Genomic DNA, 21,574 nt, shown 5'->3' on the forward strand with positions numbered 1-21,574 from the left:
TTTGGCTCTGTACCAGATCTTTTTGGCAGCAGTGAAGAGGCCCGAAAAAACTCTAAAAAGCCTTATTGGCAGCTGTTATCTCAGGAAGCATAACAGGGTTGCATTAAGGTAGCGAAACAGCCTCCCAGCTGAAGTTGAGCCAACATTGTTTTTCTTGGAACTGTTTTGTGGTATGTATATTTAGCCACCCAAATGGCAAAGTGACTAGATTGTCAGCAGGCAGCCGCCCCCATTTCAGTGTGCCTGTCTTTCCCCAGCAGCTCTTCATTAGGCTGTTTTTTCATGTGAAGCATCCAAAAAAAACTGCACGCTTCCCCCAGCGGCCTTCAGACACATGCCTATTTCTCCCTCACAAACGACACAAGTGCTCCAGCTCACCTAGATGCTGGAACAAGTGCACCATAACAGCCCTAGAGTAGCCACAAAATCTGGAAATTACATCTTACAATGAATCACATTATTCCTAGTGGAGTAATGTTTGCTCTGAAGTCCATTACTATAAAACAAGGACACACAGTTTGCACTTACGAGGTGGTGTTCATCCCTATAGCTGCTTGTCCAAAAGCCTAATCAATACTTTGAGAAGTTACAGTGAAGAGTGGTCTTTTTTTGGAGGTGATCATAGCCTGGGATTTGGCCTGAGAGCACACTCTCAGGTTGCATGTTAGAATGCACAGACATGAATACTGAGGTATGTTCACTTACCTCCTCCATTACTTAGTCTGTGTCCTAACTGGATTTTCCTTGAAATTCTGTCACCATAGCTCCTACAGAGAAAACAAAACGAGTTACCCTAACAAATTCAGGATGTCTGCTGAATTACAACTAATAATGAAGCTCCAGACAATGCATTCTCCTCGATTGAATAATAGAGGCCTGGGATTCCTGTCTCATTACCAATACTGATTTCCCCACACCTACTACCCCTCTGCATATCACACCTAATCCAATCATGCCTGCTAATGTAATTTGCCTGCTATTGTCATGTATATGCTATTGCCATTGGGTGTCTGAATTCTCTACTTAATACTCACATTCTAGCTATATCTGAAGTGAGCTGTGACTCATGAAAGCGCATACCCTGCCAGAAATTTTGTTCGCCTTTAAGGTGCTACTGGACTCTTGCTTTTTTTCTACTGATACAGACAGACTAACACGGCTACCCATCGTGATCTAAAGTCATGATGTGGCAGATAGTTGATGCCTTTCTATCCACGTGTACCATTGCCTTGTCCAATAGCAAAGTTCTTCCCTAGAGGAGATAACCATGAATTACAACCAATATTTCATATAACTATAGGATCACTGAATCAGAATCCCTTTTGTGAAATAAGAACTGACGATCCAGTGCCGCAAAAATGGCGAGAACGTCATATTCCCCTCTATGCCCTCCTAGCCCAGTTTTTCTTTCCTCCAGGTGAGTTTTCATCATTGCTGAATAGGCACATTTTTTCCTGGTCTCTGAACACCAAGGATTTCTTTACCTGTTTAAATATTCACTATTCACTAGATTGGGATAGCATGCCTCTCAAACCCAAGCTGGGTGAAGAGACCTTTGCAAAAAAAAAACAAAAAAAAACAGGGGAGAGTGTTCCCCCCTCATGAGATTAAGTTTGAGAACATGCCAAGGAAAACCCCTGAAGAACAAGCACTGTTGGGCAATCCATGTCTGCTAAAACGCTGCTTTCAGAGATCTTCTCTGTGCCTTCTCCCTTCTGTCATTTGAACAGATACCAACAGGGAAATCAGAAGCCTCGGTTGCAAGGTGCACTCACCCTCTTCCGCCTTCCAGAGTGCTCTGGATTTCCTTCAGAACTTCTAAATGAACGACAAAAAATAAAGTGGTCACGAGAAACAAATGCAGGCCTGCAACAGGCTCCGGTATTGTTGGTTTGAAAACTACCGGAACCTCATGGTTTCTAAGGTTCCTGCAAGCTTTTCTACAAGTTTGGTGTGTCTTCAGAGTATCTACCTGTGGTGGTGTTAAATTAATATCTGATTTATATCTGATATTGTTACTGAATTTGCAGTTGAGATTATATTTGATGATAACACCCTTTTATATTTCAGCATCCAATGTTGTTAATACACTATTTTAAAGTAGTTTGGTTGTCTGTTTTGCTGACTGAGGTCCTGGCCCATTTGTTTATAGATTTTTGCTTTATGGATCCTTGGCAAAGGTCAAAGATTTTACCCTTAACAAGGGATTTTTTTGCCACGCTAATTATGTTTTGAATGTATTCCCTTCTTAATTTCTTTTTAGTATATTAGTAGATTGTAACCAGAATGCCATCTTTTAAGCAAATTGGGATTTACAGTTTTAATTGTGTTTTTAACTTGTATATTTTTATAGTGTATTGCTGTTGGAAGCCACCCTGAGCCCGGCTAGAGGCGGCTTACAATTAAAACCACATTATAAAACACAAGCCATTAAAAACACACATTTCTTTCAAGCACAGCAGTATCACTGAACAGATGCTGCTGGAGACTGATGCTACCTAGGCACTGAAAAAGATGCCAACAGGAAGCTCTGCTCAAAGTGATCAAATATTTGTCCCTTGAATTGCATTACTGGCAACTCCCTTTAAGGTAAACCAACAGAATTCCTCCCCCATCCAGTTGAAGTCATGTGGACACCCACTTATATGTTATTACAAGCTATTGGAGTGAAGATCATGAGAGGGGGGGAATCTTGGCCATCTTCTGAGCATGGAGTAGGGGTCACTGGGGGTGTGGGGGGGGGAGGTAGTTGTGAATTTCCTGCACTGCGCAGGGAGTTGGACTAGATGACCCTGGTGGTCCCTTCCAGCTTTATGATTCTATGAAAAAAATGGCTTGGAACCAAGCCAACCATTTCAGGCCAATCCCTAAATAAAGCCTGTCCCCACACAAAGGAAATAATGTCTTCCTTACTCTCGTCATTGAGCAAGGCATGTTCCATCAACTTCCCAGACTTCCTCTCTGAAAAAGAAAATGTAGAGTTAGAGGCAAATTCCCATAGTGCAACATAAAAAACTCAGAAGCCAAACAGTCATTCCAGCTTATCTACCCGAGAAGAAAAATAGGTTAAGCTTATCTCTGTTAAAAGCTACTCCGGTTACTCCCATTTTGACAGTCCCTTATCCATGAAAAGGATTGAAGGTCATGATGCAGGCTGTTGGATAACAGCCCTCATTTAGTCTTACTGAGTATTCTTCTCTCCAGCGCCTCTGAGCAACAGAAGGCCAGCTTTCCATAAACGTTTTTGTAGGTTGCTGTAGTTAAGGAAGCTAACAGCCAAACTAAAAGCCTTAGCAATGACAAGGATATCAACTTTTTTAAAACGCTCATTTCAAGGCTTGTCTCAGCATTCAGTCACCTGAGAAGTACAGCCAGTTAAACTGGTAGGAGCTCTCTTCATGCGACCTAGCGTGCCCAAAATTGTATTTACAAAACACACTACTTGACACATTGTACTATTAAAATTTAGAGCCAATGTTAGTAGTTGCACAATGTTGCCCTGAGCCATAGGGCTGCCATCTGATTTATTCACGCCAAGATTGCTGGCACTGACCCAAGTTGTCTAGTTCACTGAGCCTACCACCACATAGTCATTATTCTCTGTGGTCTCATTCCCGCTGCAAATGCAGAGGCACTCACAGTGGGAATGAAGCACCCACCCGACATACATACACACTTTGACTGCAATCTTTCCAAAAAGATCACACCAAGCTTAGTTTGGAAAAGACTGCAGGAAAGTGGGGGGGGGGGGGACATGGAAAGTAGACGATCAGGGACATTGTATATGGATGCTCAACCCCCCCTCTATCCCCCCCACACTTTGGTTTGGATGACAAGATGGAGCAAAACCATCACGGAGAAGTAGCCAGACAGTGATGGAATCACCTGCATTTACATCCATCTCCCTCTTTTTAAATATGCAAAATGCAGGACACTAAGCAGTAATTTAACTTTGGGCATTTGTGTCTTGCTTACCATCTCCGTCTTGTTCACTAGAGCTCCGTCCTGATTCTCTGCTGTAGAAGACAGGAAGAACAGACAGTGAGACGAATGACCACAGAAGATTTCCTGCCAAGACTTGTAAAAGGTAAAGGTCCCCAGTGCAAGCACTGGGTCATTACTAACCCATGGGGTGACGTCACATCCCGACGTTTACTAAGCAGACTATGTTTACGGGGTGGTTTGCCATTGCTTTCCCCAGTCATCTTCCCTTTACCCCCACCAAGCTGGGTACTCATTTGACCGACCTCAGAAGGATGGAAGGCTGAGTCAACTATGAGCTTGCTACCTGAAACTGACTTCCGTCGGGATCGAACTCAGGTCATGAGCAGAGCTTGGACTGCAGAACTGCAGCTTACCACTCTGTGCCATGGGGCTCCTCGCCAAGACTTGACCAGTCAGAAATTAGCTCACCCCCTGGCTGGTCTATAGAACCTAGAGAAATTACCTGGACACTGATGTAGGCAAATTATAAAGTTATGCAAAGGTTCACATCGCACTGCTGCAAAGGACACCTGTTACCTTTAAACAACTTCATACCCCAAAATGCACAGAACCCTTTAGCATAGGCTTGGTTTTCAAGCACTGTAGGTGGTAAAGCTTGTGTCTTGCCTTTACTACTTGAGACAATAGATTCACATGATGAAATCCCTCCTCCATATGAAGCAAATTAATGGTTTACAGAAATATAGCCTATCAGGGACCAGGGTTCTAGCCTAGCCCCCTCCTTTGCATACTATTGCTATGTAGAGAGATTAGTTTTGTATAGAGGAACAATCAATAATGCAATTTTCCCCAACTGCAGTAGTGCAGCCCAAAGGTTTGCCACCCCAGTAAACAACAGAGCCACGGTGTTCTCAGTTTTTGATAATTCTTTATCGCAGACAGGAAAGACACATAACAAAGTGACCACTTTCTACCTGGTTCACAGGGCTTTTGTTTTGTGGCATTTCCTTGCGAAGCTGAGGAATCTCTGCATAAGTTACAGATGGGGCCATGGTACTGAACCTTTCTGAAATGTCTTCTCTTTTGGAAAAGAATAATGTAACAGGACTAAACAAAACAAGGGCAGCCTTGCAAACAGGTTGCAAGATGAGCAGAGGCACTCTATCAGCTGTCAGGTAGGGCCGCTGCATAGAGTGACATCGCATCCCTACCCAAGGTGAGCATGAAGCTCCTTGGCTGCCACTTTCTCATGGTTCAGTGTGAGCAAGACGGCAACCTGAGTGTTGTGCCAGGCAGTGCCAGGAAGCACCCCTTCAGTGCCAGTGGCCTACTGGTTGTCACTGGGAACATCGCAAGCATTCGTACTTAGATTTCTTCGAAGCCTTCTCCACGCCAGACATGTTGTGCATGTAGTTATTGACAGTGTTTTCAGGTGCTTCTACCAGACAGCGTGGTTCAACCAGCCACTTCGTGGAAAGGGAAAACCGCTCGAACTCTGATGGGGAGATGAGATAGAACCCTGCAAAGACAGATGGAAAAACTGCAAGCTGTGCATACAGGCACACACACAGAACACCAGTGTGCAGAAGAAGTGGGTTTTAAAAAAGATATATTTCAATTTTTCCCACTCAGAATACAGCTATACACTTATTTGGAAGCTCATCTCAAAGCGTATTTGCTATATGGAATGGAACGTTTTTCATTTCAGCTACCCACAAATTTATTTGGAAGCAAGTGCCCTTGAAGAAAAGATTATCTTCAGAGTAAACCTGCACAGCTTTACGCTGCACAAGCGAATTAAAGCTCAAGATTGGCTTTTCACAGAGAATACATGGGATTATTACAAGAGATTTAAAACATACCCAGGGTGGATTGTAAACCTTTGATTCTTGTTGGGGCTTATACATGGATGGGCATATTGGCATGTAGCCCCTATCCTCCTTAAAAGCTGGCTTTAAGTAAATGGACTATTCCAGAGAAAGCAGTACTAAGGTACACTGGCCATCCTGTTAGAAACTACTTCAGACAAAATTTGGGTTGGTTGTAAAAGCAGCTGAATCACTTGGTCCAGATTTTTAATGTTAGTCTCTCCAACTAAAGTAGTAGTAGAAGAGTTGGTTTTTATATGCTGACTTTCTCTACCATTTAAGGGAGACTCAAACCAGCTTACAATCACTTTCCCTTCCCCTCCCCACAACAGACACCCTGTGAGGGAGGTGGGGCTGAGAGAGCTCTAAGAGAACTGTGACTTGCCCAAGGTCACCCAGCTGGCTTCAGGTGCAGGAGTGGGGAAACAAATCCAGTTCACCAGATTAGCCTCTGCAGCTCATGTGGAGGAGTGGGGAATTAAACCCAGTTCTCCAGATCAGAGTCCACCGCTCCAAACCACCTCTCATAACCACTACACCATGCTGGCTCTTCACTTCTCCAATTTCATAGGTACTGTGCACAGCACAATAAAGAGGCCATTGTCACAAGTATTAGAATGAAAGGTTGCCAAAGAAATCACAACAGCAGCAGAACTCGCAGGTGACCATAGTGTTACCTTGTCCATATCTGGTGAACACACAGGAGGCGATGCCGCTCACATCCTCCTTGCGGATGCAGGAGTATCGCACTTGGATTTTGAGTAAAGGCAAGGAAACGATGTGGATGTCTCCTAAGTTGGTCAGGATAGCCAGGTCGTTCTCACTGTACTCGTCCTTGTTGCTGGCAAAGTTGGCAACCGTCACCTTCCGCACCCGACAGCCTTCCAAGGCTGTCAGCTTGAGCTTCAGTTTGGAGCTGACCTTTGGCAATGTGAAAATCTGCCGACACAAATAAGCAACATTATAGTCATCCACCATAAACACAAGCTTCCACATGTAGAAAGGAAGTGGGCGTAGGAGGAGCCTCTTTCCATAAGCAGGGAATAGTCCAGATTTCTGCAAGCAGTGAGCAAGCGGCTCAGGTTTGCCGCCTCTCACTGCAGGATGCAGAGTTCTTCACAAGCAGCAAAACTACAGTACAGGGATGGGATTGTACCATATCCAGTTCTCACAGTTTTGAATCACCACCCACCTTGCTATAATGCAGTATCGGCAAAAGGCTGGCTTGCAATCAAGATCTACTAAGTAGCCAGACTTTTCCCTTTGTTATGTGAAGTATGAGTATCAGATTATGTGCATTGGGGGAAAAAAGGAAGTGGACAGAAGAGGAAGGTAAAAATCCCTGTTGTATTAGTCTAAAAGAACCAACGGGTTGAAATTAAGTCAAAAGAGTTTCCGTCTAGACATTAGGAAGAATTTTCTAACAGTTAGAGCGGTTCCTCAGTGGGGAACAGGCTTTCTCGGGAGGTGGTAAGCAATCCTTCCCTGGAGGTTTTTAAGCAGAGGCTAGATGGCCATCTGTCAGCAATGCTGATTCTATGACCTTAAACAGATGATGAGAGGGAGGGCATCTTGGGCATCTTCTGGGCGTGGAGTATGGGTCACCGAGGGTGTGAGGGGGAGGTAGTTGTGAATTTCCTGCATTGTGCAGGGGGTTGGACTAGATAACCATGGTGGTCCCTTCCAACTCTATGATTCTATGAAAAGGATGTTCCTTTCAACTCCCCTAGTCTAAAAGGATGCTCACTTTCAAAGGCAGCTTTCTATAGAGGGCGTAACTGAAATGTCACTCAACATCAAGCAAGATCCAGTTAAGGCTATCAAAAGGAAATGAATTCCTACAAGTTCCTTGTCTGCTGCATTCCAATAGAAATGCATGTGCATGCATATGCGTGTGCACACACACCACACTTACCTTAAACTGTTCTTCAGATACCACGAGGAGCTGGTGACTTCCCTGCATATCAGGGCTCTTGGAAAGATCATGCGCTACTTCCAGGGGCTCTGGGAGAGGAGTGCTGCGACCGTCCAGGACAAGAATCCCCACAACAGGTGCTCTGTGCATGAGCTGGATTTCTTTGGCTGTGAATGATGCAGCCAGAATTATACATCACAGATATACAAGGCTTCATCCAAAAATGGTGATAAGTAAACCACTCCACGATGTGCACTTCCCCCTTTAACTAGATTTGCTGGATTCCAAAATAGTCAATATATTTATTTATATTTTCCAGTCTGCCTCAGCATTTTAATGCACTCAGGGCAAGTTCTTGCCCCGGAAGTGGAAACATTTAATGGAACATTTTACAGCTATTTAATAATCTGGGACTTGTTTTTGGATTCGCCCACATACTTTGAACATAGGAAAGGCCCTGCAGGATCAGACCAAGGCCCATCAAGTCCAGCAGTCTGTTCACAGAGTGGCCAACCAGGTGCCTCTAGGAAGCCACTAACAAGACGAGTGCAGCAGCACCATCCTGCCTGTGTTCCACCACACCCAAAACAATAGGCATGCTCCTCTGACACCAGAGAGAACAGGCATGTAGCATGACTAGTATCCATTCTAACTAACAGCTATGAATACCCCTCTCCTCCATGAATATGTCCACTCCCCTCTTAAAGCCCTCCAAGCTGGCAGCCATCACCACATCCTGGGGCAGGGAGTTCCACAATTTAACTATGCGTTGTGTTTTGGCACTTAGGCACTCAAATTTCTGAACAGAAACAGGAATGTAAACATCTGACAGATATTCAAGACATAAGTTTCGGTCTCAGAAATTTGGTTAGATGATCTTCTTGACCCCTTGGCACTCATTCTATTATAGAGTAACATTTCCTAGATCCTTGGGTAAGACAAAAAATAATAATAAAAAGATGGAGACAAGATAAATTGAAAAGAAACTTTTATTTGCATTACCGTGAGTGGTCAGGAACTGCAGTACTTGCAATACTCAAGAGCTTGTAAAGCGCTCTAGCCATTATCCTTTGGGTTATTTCTTACAGAATACACACATTGCTTTCGACACTCTTGCATGCGAGGGCCCTTAGGGAGTGCCAAGATGGCCGACACGAAGCAGTATTGTTAATAGGTCATCCCACAGTTTTCTTTTTTACTCTATTTTACCTCATCACGAGCTGCCGGAGCCTATTTGGGACTATTTCAAAGTTATTTTGAAACTCACAAATTTAGTACACAAGACACCTCAAGGGTCCAAGAGCAGTCTCTTTGCTAGAGGCTAGATTCTTTGAATTTTAGGATAGAAGGTGTGTATGTGGTGCCCTAACTGTGGAGACAGCCATTTAACTAAATTTAAAGAAACACATGGCTCACTCACCCTGCTCTGCCTTGACTGGCTCATCCATTCTTCTCTCGGCTGGAGGTACACGCAGAGAGAAGGCATACACAGTGCCGCCGTTGGTGCCAGCCCACAAGGAAGGACAGTGCCGAGAACCTGAAACAGAACCCAGGAGCAGAACTCTCATGTTTGTGTACTGCAAGTAAGGTTGCCAACCGGAGATCTCCCGCTATTACAACTGATCTCCAGGCAACAGAGATCAGTTCAACTGGAGAAAATGTTCACTTTGGCAATTGGACTCTGTGGCATTGAAGTCCCCCTCCTCAGGCTCTGCCCCAAAAACCTCCCCGAAGAGGGACATGGCATCTATAACTGCAAGTGATGCAAAGTAGATAAGGACTCTTTGTTTCACATTTGTGTCCCAAACACATCTATGCATCAAAGTACACATATCAGGCTGAAGAATGCAACACAAGGACCTTTAGAAATCTGCATAGCCATAACAATTCCGTTTAATGTGCAGTATATCCACTGAATAAACATACCCAAAGTTCTAGCCTTCAAGGCTGTGAGAAAAGATAAAAGATAATGGAAATGGCTGGTAAGTGGTGGGGTGAGGGGGTGTGGCAAGGTTAATATGAGAGTGAGAAAGAATGGGGGTTAGCCAACATCTGCATAGCTATTCCGTTCTTTTCCCTCTCTTCCCCTTTCCCATGTACCACCCAAAATATTCCACGCATTCTGCAAATCAAGAACTCTGCACTTAAGAGTAAAACAGAAAACATTCACTTATACAGGACTCATCTGACCACATTTAAAGTTTAATACAGAAATCTAGAGATTCTGAGCCTGTCTTAACTTCATTGGGGTAGCTGTATATTACTAGCTGCAGCAAACACAAGAGAAGAAAAGTCCCATGGCACCTTTAAGACTAACCAATTTATTGTGCCATAGAACTTGAACCTATTTTATCAGATGCTGTGAACTCATCTTGTGTGAAGTCATTCATAGGGTCAAGCTCAAAGTTATGGCGGGAAACCTGTGAACACAGCTGCCACACTTCAGATCAAGCTGTAACGTGTTTGCAAGGTTGAACCCTTTCTAGTTTTCCTGAGACAAGCTTTTTTTTAATTCTACCTCCCCTTAACTTTTCCCATAAAGGAAAAGATACGGGCACCATGTGGAACCCTAAATTCCATCCCCCTGGGGCCAAGTAGCAGCTCCTGGAGTGGGGAAGACAGGGTAACCCCAACCTGAATCTACCCCCTAACTTATATTTACACTTTTTAAAAACATAGGGTGTCTGTTCACAGATCTGCTAAGCCTGGTTTAGCCCACAAAAAGGGAGTTTCAGTGCAGTATCTGGAAAACATAAAACTAAATTTAAAGCATAATTGGTGATATCTGTTGGGAATCTACAGCTTTTAAAAAAAACATCACCAGAACTTGGGCACAACAGTTAAGAACATAGGAAAAGCCATGCTGGATCAGACCAAGGTCCCTCAAGTCCAGCAGTCTGTTCACACAGTGGCCAAACAGGTGCCTCCAGGAAGCCCACAAGCAAGACGACTGTAGCAGCACCATCCTGCCTGGACTGAATTTCTCTGCATGAATCAGCAAGGTCCTGCTTTACATTAGCCCAAGAGCTGCACGCAGAGGGTCACAGAGCCCAGCTGACTCACCAAACCCCCATTCTCGCAACATCCAATACAGGAACATGTGCAAATCAAAAGAGAGAAGAAGCCTGTCTCACTCACTGTCTCTTAAGAAGGTGTCGGCAAAGTACAAAGTGCGAACAAAACCAGTGAAAGAGTCTTCAGCAGACCGTGCTTCAATCTTCCGCTGGACTGGAGCTAACTCTATCTCTTGTAATGCATCCTGGTCATACCTGGGAATTCCTTCTTGCACCTTTCCACAATACAAAACAGGAAACAAGCAAATAAAGCTTCATCAGTTTAGCCTCTCTCAAGCCGGCAGATATTCTGATAAAGCTATTAAAAAAATACACTATGAATATTGCCTGGGAATAGAACTAAGGTTAAGCAACTTCAAAGACAGCTTTCTCCTACAGTGCCAACCACTTACTGTGCGTTTAATGCTCAACATTGGGATACCTGGTTAAACCAACAAACCTTTTAAAGAAGAGAATGCTTTAGTGTTGCATACTGCTTCTCACTAAGATTCCTTCATAACTCTATGATATAAAGCAACTGAAAACACACTGGAAGAAAACATAGGCGTTTTGCCAGCACTAAATCAAGGAAGCCAGCACAAATTTGCTCCAAGGACATATCCAATGGCTAGTATCTCCTCCTCCTGCACAATATCAGCGCTGCAAGGCCAAGATGTGACACAGCCGTGAATTAATCTTCCTCCCAAAGCAACAAATTGCTAGGCATGCGAAGCCAAGCAGGGTATTGCCTTACCTCAGCAGTTCGCCGCTTTCTGTTGGACACCCTGCTCCTCCGGATCCTTCGGAAGGACTGACGGAGGGACTTCTTTAAGGATTTCACCCTGGAAAGAGGGCCCTCCAAAGCCAGCTGGTCGCTTGGGTGCAGGGTGCACCTAGGATGAAACCAACGGAATGGGTTGCTCCCATGTTCAGATCAAACGTCAGTTCAGCAGCGATCATACACAGGGAGCTTGCAACACTTTAAATCATGGAAGCCTTTGTAGGGCAACACAGGACACTGACAGGCCTTGAACATGCCAAAATATACGGCTTGTGCACAAGAAAAGCCAGAGTGAGAATCTTGCAAGCCTATGCACTTTGAACACAATATAAAGGCTGCATTCAGGCATCAGGACAAACTGAAATTGAGCTGTGATTTGGCATAAGGTTTGTTGCTGCACGTGTATGCACCCCTCCAGCATGTAGTGGTTAAGAGGTGGACTCTAATGTGGAGAACCGGGTTTGATTCCCCACTCCTCCACATGAAGCCTGCCAGGTGACCTTGGGCTAGTCACAGTTCTCTCAGAACTCTCTCAGCCTCACCTACCTCACAAGGTGTCTGTTATGGGGAGAGGTAGAGAAAGTCGGCATATAAAAACCAACTCTTCTTCTTCCCTCCTCTTTAAACGAATGAAGCTGCCTTATACTGAGTCAGACCATTGGTCTGTCCAAGTCAGTATCACCTACTCTAGCTGGCAGCAGCTCTCCAGGGCCTCAGGCGGAGGTCTCAATCACCTCCAACCTTATCCCTTTAAACTGGAGATACCAGAGATTGAACCTAGGAATTTCTGCATGCCAAGCAGATGTTCTACCACTGAACTACAGCCCTACCCCTTTGACTGTAATGCAAGGAATCCCAATTTGATTGAGTACCAATACCCAGCAACGTCCAAAAGTGCTGGAGTTCTAAACCTTGGCTTAGTACCAGTTTAGAATCCATCTTCAGTGGCATAAGACTCCAATTTGTCAAGGTGCCTGCCTTTAGATGTCACTGTGGAGTTTGATCAAACCAATAATTCTTGCTTCAAGCTGAGGAGCAAGGGAAGAGCACAAACACAACAGCAAGCTACAATCACGCCAGTTTCTGGTTTGTTACAACTTGTCATTATGTCTGAACACAGTGATTATCTGTTTTTGTGAATGTTCGTGTGGTCTAAAATTCTAGCAGACATCAAGAAGCCCTCTCAGAGGCCTTCAAATACTAAATGATTTATAGATTTCTCTGCAGCCATAATGGCTGGAAACTTAACACTTTTCAGAAGTGAAAACAGAATTTTGGAAACACTGATATTCCAGATTTCACTGTTATCTTTATATTGGATAATATTTGCACTCGGTGTGTGCATTTGTGTGTGTAAGGGTGTAGTGGTAGTTACAATATTTTTAGGATCTCACCTTTCTAGTACATGTTAGCAAAACCCACAGGTAAAGCTCCTTGTGTTCCCTGCAATGGGTTCAACCACTCATTGCACTCTCCAGGAAATTCTGGGCTCACTGACAACCCAATCATTTTTGAGCTATACTCAAGTCAACACAAATTTTTTTTAGGTCCTCCTAAATGCAAGATTCTCCTACATGTATCCTCTGCACCCCTCCTTCCCCTTCCATCTGATGACTAGCACCCACACACTGCAGACACACTTTTCAAGTAGGGGGGATGATCACAGATAATGGACTGAATCCAAGGGACCATCATTTGCCTAAATTTCCTAGCTGAGCTAAGATTTGGCCCTGGTTCTTACAGCTTGTTGCTCATGTTCTTATACAGTAGGCCACAAACGTTTGGAGGCAACCTTAAGAAAATAAGAGCCACCATGCTAGATCAGACCAGGGGACCTTCTAGCACAGCAACTTATTTCACATAGCAGCCAAGAAGATATCCCTCAAAGAACTACAAAGCAGTCCTCCCCATGTTGCTGTCCCTCGGCACTGGTATTCAGGGGCTTACTGCTTTTGAATATGAAAGTTGAATTCTGTCATCCTGGCTAATAAACCACTGATCAACCTGTCCTCCCTACACTTCTCTAAACACACAGCAGTTTTATGAATGCAAGATTTGGAGATTTTGTATCTTTCCAGGAAATCACTTACTTAACAAAGACCAGCCGCTTCTGCTGATGATCAAAGAGCCCAAAGCCATGGCTCGTACCAAAGGCCACCAGTTTCCATTCAGAGTGAAGAGCCAGTGCTGTAACCACAGCTGGTGGTTGACACTGGACCAGGACAAATGGCTGAAAGCCAGGTTCAAACCGAACAGGCCCTTCTCTGGTTTTTAGCCGTTCATGACCCTTCCACCTATAGCCTTCTTGATCCTGGAGAAGGTCTGCTTCTGCATGGTCGATCACTTGCTCTGCTTCTTCATCGTTTAGTTCCATTACTAGTACCTAAAGGGGACAAAAAGTTCACTCAGGACCATTTCGAGATCTCAGCACTGCAAACTATTTCATACTCATCCTTCCTTTCTTTAGGTCTTTACCAAGAAATCAGTGAAGAAGAGATTTTGCATTTTACTATTTCATGACTTAATTTCACTTTAGGGTGTGCGTGTGAGAGAGGAATACTATGCAGCAAGCAAACTCATTTTTTGATAGAATTGACACTTATTGCATAAAACACTCATGACGTTTGAAGGAGTGCTACTCGAATAAAGGTAAGATAAGCTTTTCTGGTGCTAGGTCACTGTGTCAACACAGGCTGTTACCGCACTAGATATTCCCAGCGATGTATTAAGAGTTTGAAAATGTTATAAAAAATACTGTTTGCACTTTCTGTGTATTCCCACCGATGTATTAAGAGATGTTATAAAAAATACTGTTAGCACTTTGTTTGGCCCCTTTAGTTGTGAAGACGTCTTCCAACCATTTTTTAGCCGTGGCATCCAAAAACCCTTTTAAAGCGATGCTTTTTATAACATTTCCAAACACTTGATACATCGCTGGGAATACCTAGTGCGGTAACAGCCACAGACAACCATTCATGAAGCAGACATCATGGTTAGTAAACATTCTTGCCAATAGCCAAAATTATTCCAATACCTTGCTTCTCCTATTTTTGGTATGGTGCAACTGTGTAATGAAAATTTCTACCACCATTTGGCAGGTCATTGCTGATAACCAGCCTACCAAATAGTTACATGAGCACCACTGTAGGTAAGACCCAGATAACAACTCTTTTGGCTTTTAATTGTCTTGTGCTCTGCTCTGTCTTGTGCTCTGGATGCTGTTTTTTGTAAGCCATTTGAGTCCCACTGAATGAGGGAGGGGAATTCCCGATCACTTATGAACAAATTAAATGGCACTGGTTCCAATACCAATCATTCTGGAGCTCCACTACTTTCTTTCATCCGCTGCAAGAAATGTCCATTTGCTCCTACTCTGCTTCCTCTTTCAACAGATTCTTAATCCATAACAACACCTGTCCTCTTATCCTATTGCTAAGTTTCTTTTGGAGCCTTTTGTGACGGACTCTGTCAAACGTTTTTTGGAAACTCAAATATATGATGTCTCCTGGATCACCCTTGTTCACATATTAGTTAATCCTCTCAATGGACTATAGAAAATTGGTGAGACAGGGCTTCCCTTTTCAGAAAGCATGCTGATCTTTCTTCAAGAGCTTGTTCCTCTATCTGTTTGACTATAAGACACTTAGATTTGAATCCAGTAGCACCTGTAAGAGTTACCTACCCATAACAGATGCCAGGCTAATTGGCCTTTAATTTCCCAGATAACCTTTTTAGAAACTGGAATTATATTTGCTACCTTCCAATCCTCTGGAAGGGAGACCAATGTTAGAAATGTTGGGTATTTCACATTTGACTTCCTTAAGGAACATTCAGGTGCATGTCATACAGACCCAGTGACTTTTAGTTTGTAATCTGCCCATTAGCCTTAGAAATTCATCTCTGATCATCTCTATTTTACTTAGCTCAACACCTTTCATGAAGACAGAGGTTCCAGTATTAGTAAATGACTCACATTTTCTTCAGTGAAAAATGACATAAAACATTCATGTCTTTTCAGTCTCCCAATCCTCCTTTAGAAATCTTTTGACCTCTGACATCTAAAGGTTCCACTGCCTCCTCAGCCAGTCCCCTAATTCTGATCTATTTAAAGAAATTCATGCTGTTTATACTAATATTTATAGCAATAGGCTCTTCATATTATATTTTCACCCACCTTATTGTCACCTTATGTTTGCCACTTGGGCAAGTGTCTTCTTGCCTACCTTGTTTGGGCAAGACGTTTATTTTTTAAAGGATGATTTCTTGCCTTTTATGACTCCAGTGACTTTGCTCATTAGCCACACTGGCTCCTTTCCAGTTTGGTAGTGGTACCTATCTTAGTTTAAAAACACATGCCCACACTCTGAGAAATTCACACTTCGCAATGGATATTTATATGCCTGTGTCTTTGCCATTTGTTTTATCCTGCTTGGGCTTCCCAATCCAGTATCAGGGACTAAAATATATTCAACTGTGTCTATGCATCGGCCTTCCATAGTTGATGCAGCAACAGAAGTTTCTCAACAGGCCAATGGGTACCGTGGCAGAGACTTTTTGAATGAAATTTGCCAATAAAAAGGTCTTGTGTGGAAAGCACAACTCTGCCCCACATCAGCCATTCAAGCCTTTTTCATTTTCATTGATAGGGAAATGACAAAAACCTTGTAGAAAAAGCAGCAACCAGCAAGACAATCCAGAAATTTCTCATATAGCACTCTAGCTAATGAAAGCTTTAAAACATCCTTCCCAGTTTGCTCCATTATGCTGATAACTGTATTCTGGTAGAGCTGCTGCTAGCATCAAGAGCCAGGTAGCTAAAACAAAGCAAGAACTCAGAACGTAGATGTATTCAAAATGACAGGCATAATGAATGCAATTAGGCTGAAGTAGCCTTAATTGCAAATTGGCTGGCTAAGTGGCAGATATGTCAGTACATAAGATGCAGAACCACCAGAATGGAAAATGCACAATGAATATCGCAAACAGACATAACTGAAGAAAAAGCCCATTATAGAGCATTGATTTGCTAGTGTGATAACTCCCCCTTAATTTGGAGATGGTATTGGAATCTGATTAATGAGGATTTCGTTCCCAGAGCCTGTTTAAGCCAGAGCTCAACTCAAGAACATATAAAACAATGCCTGGGTATGAACAGCATGGAAAGTGTACAGAAAGCTTCTGCTCCTGCAACCCCTGGACATTCCAGGTCATTTAGGCAACCGGTTTCATCATCTTTCACTTCAGAGAGAACAGAAATAAAATCACCAATGCTCCCTGGGGAAGAAAAACAGAGTTGCTTACTTGTAACTACAAGAAGCAATAATGTGCCCCTCTCCCAGATAGTAGAGGCAATTATCGTGTTCATCTATCTGAGCCACCTTGGTCCCGGCAGGTCCTACACTTCTTAAACAGGGCCATCTCAAAATCCATTTAGACTCACAAAAATTGGAAGAGAAGCTCTCCAAACGACCTCTCCCCACGGTGGCGAAGAGAGAACTGAGGGATGGCCGCATTCCCTGCCCCCGTGGCCATTTCGGCGGGAAGAGCTGTTGATGGAGGGGGAGGGGGCAAAGCGTCCCCTGGCTTCTAGAAGCTTTTCATCAGAGTTCTCCGCGGTTGACCTGCGTACATGCAGTTCCCATGTGGGACTGCACAGAAGACCACTAGATGAACAGCATTTATGCAGAATCTTGGTGAGGGGCTGTGGCTCGGTGGTAGAGCATCTGCTCGGCATGCAGAAGGTCTTAGGTTCAATCCCCGGCATCTCCAATTAAAGGGGTCCAGACAGGTAGGTGATGTGAAAGACCCCTGCCTGAGACCCTGGAGGGCCGCTGCCGGTCTGAGTAGACCAATGCTGACTTTGATGGACCAAGAGTCTGATTCAGTACAAGGCAGCTTCATGGGTTCATGTGGCCAGCTGAAGGGTGTGCTTCAAACCACCCACCAAAGTACTTCTAGCACATTTCAATACCTGCCCTGCTGTTCCTGCTACAGCCAAGTAGCCACTGTACTTGCACAGGAAGATCTTCTGGATCCCAAGCCGGGGGTCATCACTGTAAGGGTCGAAAGAGCCAACCTAGTATGGCAGGGAGGGAAGAAACAAAGAGACCATCTCAGCACAGAGCAAGGACTGGCACAACAGACTGGCTTCTTAGCAGGTATACACGGCAGCAGATCTTGCCCATAGTATGGACATCTCACCTTGCGCAGTGGAGGCCACTCATCATCCCCCATTTGGTTCATATTGTCATTGGGATCAGCATCTGTGAGGAACACCCTCACAGTGCTTAGCTTATATAGGAGGCTCAAACAGACGCCAGACGCGTTCCAGAACCGCACTGTGCCATCCTCATGCCTGGTGAAAAAGGAGAAGAAAAAAAGTTGGTTTCTATATGCTGTCTTTCTCTACTACTTAAGGAAGACTCAAACTGGCTTACAATCACCTTCCCTTTCCCTCCCCACAACAGACACTCTGTGAGGTAGGTGAGGCCGAGAGAGTGTGACTAGCCCAAGGTCACCCAGCTGTGCGGGAGTGGGGAAACAAACCCAGTTCACCAGATTAGCCTCCGCCGTTCATGTGGAGGAGTGGGGAATCAAACCCAGTTCTCCAGATCAGAGTCCACCGCTCCAAACCACTGCACCATGCTGGCTCTCAGAAAAGAATTAAGAAAAGGGCAAAAAGGTCATGCTAATGTCACTGCCAACTTTCCAGGCCACAACAACCCTGCCGGGTTTAGAGGAGGGCTGAGATATACTCCAGGAGGCACAGTCACACGGAGTATTGATCACAGGCCCATTAGACATACATAAATTGTTGCCAAGCACAAATGTCAACATTCATACAAGACCACATCAACATTCCCCTGTGGCTGCACACAGCAAGGGAAAAGTCAATAGTGTTAGGACAGTTGGTTTTACAAAAGCTTGCCTGCTTTGGCATTTGACTGAAGAACCCTGGGGTTCCTCAGAACACAGTTTGAAAACCACTGGGGGAAACTGCTTTTCTGTATTTATTTCCACATATTTTTAAGCAATTGCTCTTTCGCCAGGCAAGAGGGGAATTTTTGTTCATGATAACTACCACTCTAGAAAGCTTTTGTTACACTGTCCAACAACTTAATTAAGGGACAAAACTCCAATGAACATCCAGAATGAATTGGAGGGGAATAATATGAACTGGCAAGATTTGTATAAAGGAGTTTGGAGTAGCACAATTGGCAGATGCACATGGCAAGCAGTTGCATAAAAAACTTCATGTGGCTCTATCTGAGACACCATGGGCCTGCTTGTTATACTCAGCAAGGAAACAGAAAAGGCTAACCTGATTAATCCCACAACAAAGATTCCTGTATCCCACAAGGGTTTATGAAGTCCAGTGAAAGGCTGTAAAGTCTGGCCATCTCTACCCAAAATCAGGGCACAGGGTTCTCAGGGATATCAAAAATTGCATCTCCTGAATGCTCCTGTACCTGGGAGCACAGGGGCAGGATGCCTAGGCCTTTTAGTGGGGCAATTTTATCAGAAATCTGGACAGGAATCCTCTGCAGATTTTTGCACAGCTTTAAATAGTTTTTTTAATGTTCTACATGAAAAACAGTAATAGTCATACTGTGCAGAGCAAGAGACATGTACATACACACAGGCAAACAACCACAGGTACCGTTGTTCTCTCGTACCCCACAAGCCCACTTGTTTTTTCGGTGACAGGCCTGACCTGGTACCTTCAGGAAAGGTCACCAATCCTTATCAGTGAACTACAGACTGGCCCCTCTTCAAAACGGTCAATGTTTTTTATTTCCTTTTCAATGTTAGGACCCTTGCATTACACCATCCGACAATCAGAAGTCAGTTATCTCTGCCAAGAGTCTCCACTCCGACTTTGTAAAAGTAACCTGAAGGAAGCTCTCTGTTTTTATACTTACCCTGTAAGCAGCAAGTCCCTCTGGGGAGGATCAGGAGCCAAGCTGGTACCTCCATCAATTGGCCATGGCTAAGGAGACAAATTGGGACAGGGCACAAGCGTACAACTTTAAAAAACAGTATAAGAAGAAGAGTAGGTTTTTATATGCCAACTTTCTCTACTACTGAAGGAAGAATCAAACTGGCTTACAATGACCTTTCCTTCCCCTCCCCACAACAGACACCCTGTGAGGTAGGTGGGGCTGAGGGAGCTCTAAGACAACTGTGACTGGCCCAATGTCACCCAGCTGGCTTCATGTGGAGGAGTGGGAAAACCAACCCGGTTCTCCAGATCAGAGTCGACCGCTCCAAACCACCGCTCTTAACCACTACACCACATTGGCTCACAATTATGTATGCAGGGAGGGGGAAGGGAGGGAGAAAGCATTCCACAGCAAATCAACAGCAAATACAAGTCTTTGTTGGATTAAGGAAGGGGTCGGCAAACTCATTAAGTCAAAAGAGCCAAATATCAACAGTACAACGATTGAGATTTCTTTTGAGAGCCAAATTTCTTAAACTTAAACTATATAGGTAAGTACACTGCTTATTAACTTAATAAACTTTAATTAAAGTTTTAAGTCTTAATTAAACTATAGGTACACTGAATAAAACTTGATATCATACTTAATGGTGATCTTATTTATTGATAAAAATTAAATTGTAAGTCCCTGCCATTTCCCCCTCCCCGTCTGGAGGCCTGGTCTACCGTCATAAAAGCCTCCTATTGGTAGACCTGGCCTCCGGCTGAGTCCCATTGGGAGGCCAGGTCTACCCATTGGCTTTCTTGGCAGTAGACCTGGCCTCCGGAGGACCATAGAAATCAATTGGTAGACCTGGCCTCTGAAGGGGGACTTTTTCCCCTTCTCGGAGTCCAGGTCTACCGCCAAGAAAGCCAGTGGGTAAACATGGCCTCCCAATGGGACTCAGCCGGAGGCCAGGTCTACCAAAGGAAGCCCGCCCAGCCCAACAGCTGATAGGCGGGCAGGTGGGGGGGGGGAGGAACCGCAGAGCCGCCTGCCCAGCAATCGCGCGGCTAGAGGGGAGGGGAGGTTTTAGCCTCCCAACCATTGAGGGAAAGGGGGACCTGGCCATTCTCCACGGCGGGGGTGGGGAGATACAGCGTGCCCGCTCGCCTGCTCTCTCGCACTCTCTTGGTCTCTCAGGCGCGCGGCTCCGCAGCCCGGCTGCCGGTGGGAGCGGGCGCGAGAGCAGGGGCTCCGAACCAAGTTTGGAGAGCCACACTCAACGGGCCAAAGAGCTGCATGCGGCTCGGGAGCCGCAGTTTGCAGACCCCTGGATTAAGGCAAGAAATCAGTTCTTTTACTAGCCAATTTCATCTTGCTAAGTTTTTACTATTAAAGGTGGGAAGAAATCCACTAAGCTGCATTATCTGCAAACAGCAGCTGTTGTTGCAGAAAGCCGAGTGCAAGCACCAGCCTGAACTGGTGGAAACACTCTTGAGTCCCAGTCCATTTTTACTGTGCGCTGGTAAGGCCAGAGAACATTACTGTCACCTTCTAGGGTTCTGACAATTGACCGTCCAGTCTGTCTATCATGTATTGATTGTCTGTATCTAGATGCACACAGTTCCAGTCTGCATAGCAATCAAGAAGTTTAGAAATGCATATTAATCCACAGGTTCAAGTTACAGCAGAGCATGTAAGTTATATTTAAGAGCCATAATTTGGTTGTTTTAGTGGAAGAGGACTGAGATGGAAGGGACACTTTAAAAAAAAGACATGCAAAACCTAGCGGAAGGGGCAGTTTTCAAGCTAATCCATACCCATTCCTCTCACAAGGAACAATGGATAATCTTGAAATCAAATTAATTCAAACTGGACATTGAATCAGTCTCCCCCACCTCTTTCAGAATGCTCATCTGATTGAACCCCAACCCACAGAAACATCCAGTGAGAAATCTGACAACCTTTGCATTATATGCAAAATTCTGTATTGTTTCAAGGATTGCAGGACATGTTTTCCTGAGGTTTCAATCTGCATTGGATATCTATAAAGGAAGCCACAGCCTTCAATTTGCAAGATCTGAGTA

General features: G+C 44.3%; 1 protein-coding gene across 1 annotated transcript in view; it reads right to left on the minus strand.

The window, feature by feature from the left end:
- Window positions 1–697: 697 nt before the first annotated feature.
- LLGL2 (LLGL scribble cell polarity complex component 2) overlaps window positions 698–21,574 on the minus strand; it is a 54,295-nt gene continuing 33,418 nt past the window's right edge. Inside the window, exons 11-24 of the mRNA XM_056858934.1 lie at window positions 19,485–19,552; window positions 17,764–17,917; window positions 17,534–17,638; window positions 13,653–13,945; window positions 11,536–11,674; window positions 10,867–11,017; window positions 9,149–9,265; window positions 7,729–7,895; window positions 6,491–6,752; window positions 5,311–5,464; window positions 3,976–4,016; window positions 2,914–2,961; window positions 1,776–1,818; window positions 698–767 (exon numbers count right to left, since the gene is read on the minus strand). Of these exons, the coding sequence (XP_056714912.1) occupies window positions 698–767; window positions 1,776–1,818; window positions 2,914–2,961; window positions 3,976–4,016; window positions 5,311–5,464; window positions 6,491–6,752; window positions 7,729–7,895; window positions 9,149–9,265; window positions 10,867–11,017; window positions 11,536–11,674; window positions 13,653–13,945; window positions 17,534–17,638; window positions 17,764–17,917; window positions 19,485–19,552 (1,812 nt within the window). The remainder of the gene's footprint in view (window positions 768–1,775; window positions 1,819–2,913; window positions 2,962–3,975; window positions 4,017–5,310; window positions 5,465–6,490; window positions 6,753–7,728; window positions 7,896–9,148; window positions 9,266–10,866; window positions 11,018–11,535; window positions 11,675–13,652; window positions 13,946–17,533; window positions 17,639–17,763; window positions 17,918–19,484; window positions 19,553–21,574) is intronic.

The sequence above is a fragment of the Euleptes europaea genome, chromosome 1 (genome assembly GCF_029931775.1).
Source record: "Euleptes europaea isolate rEulEur1 chromosome 1, rEulEur1.hap1, whole genome shotgun sequence".
In the NCBI taxonomy this organism is placed as follows: domain Eukaryota; kingdom Metazoa; phylum Chordata; class Lepidosauria; order Squamata; family Sphaerodactylidae; genus Euleptes; species Euleptes europaea.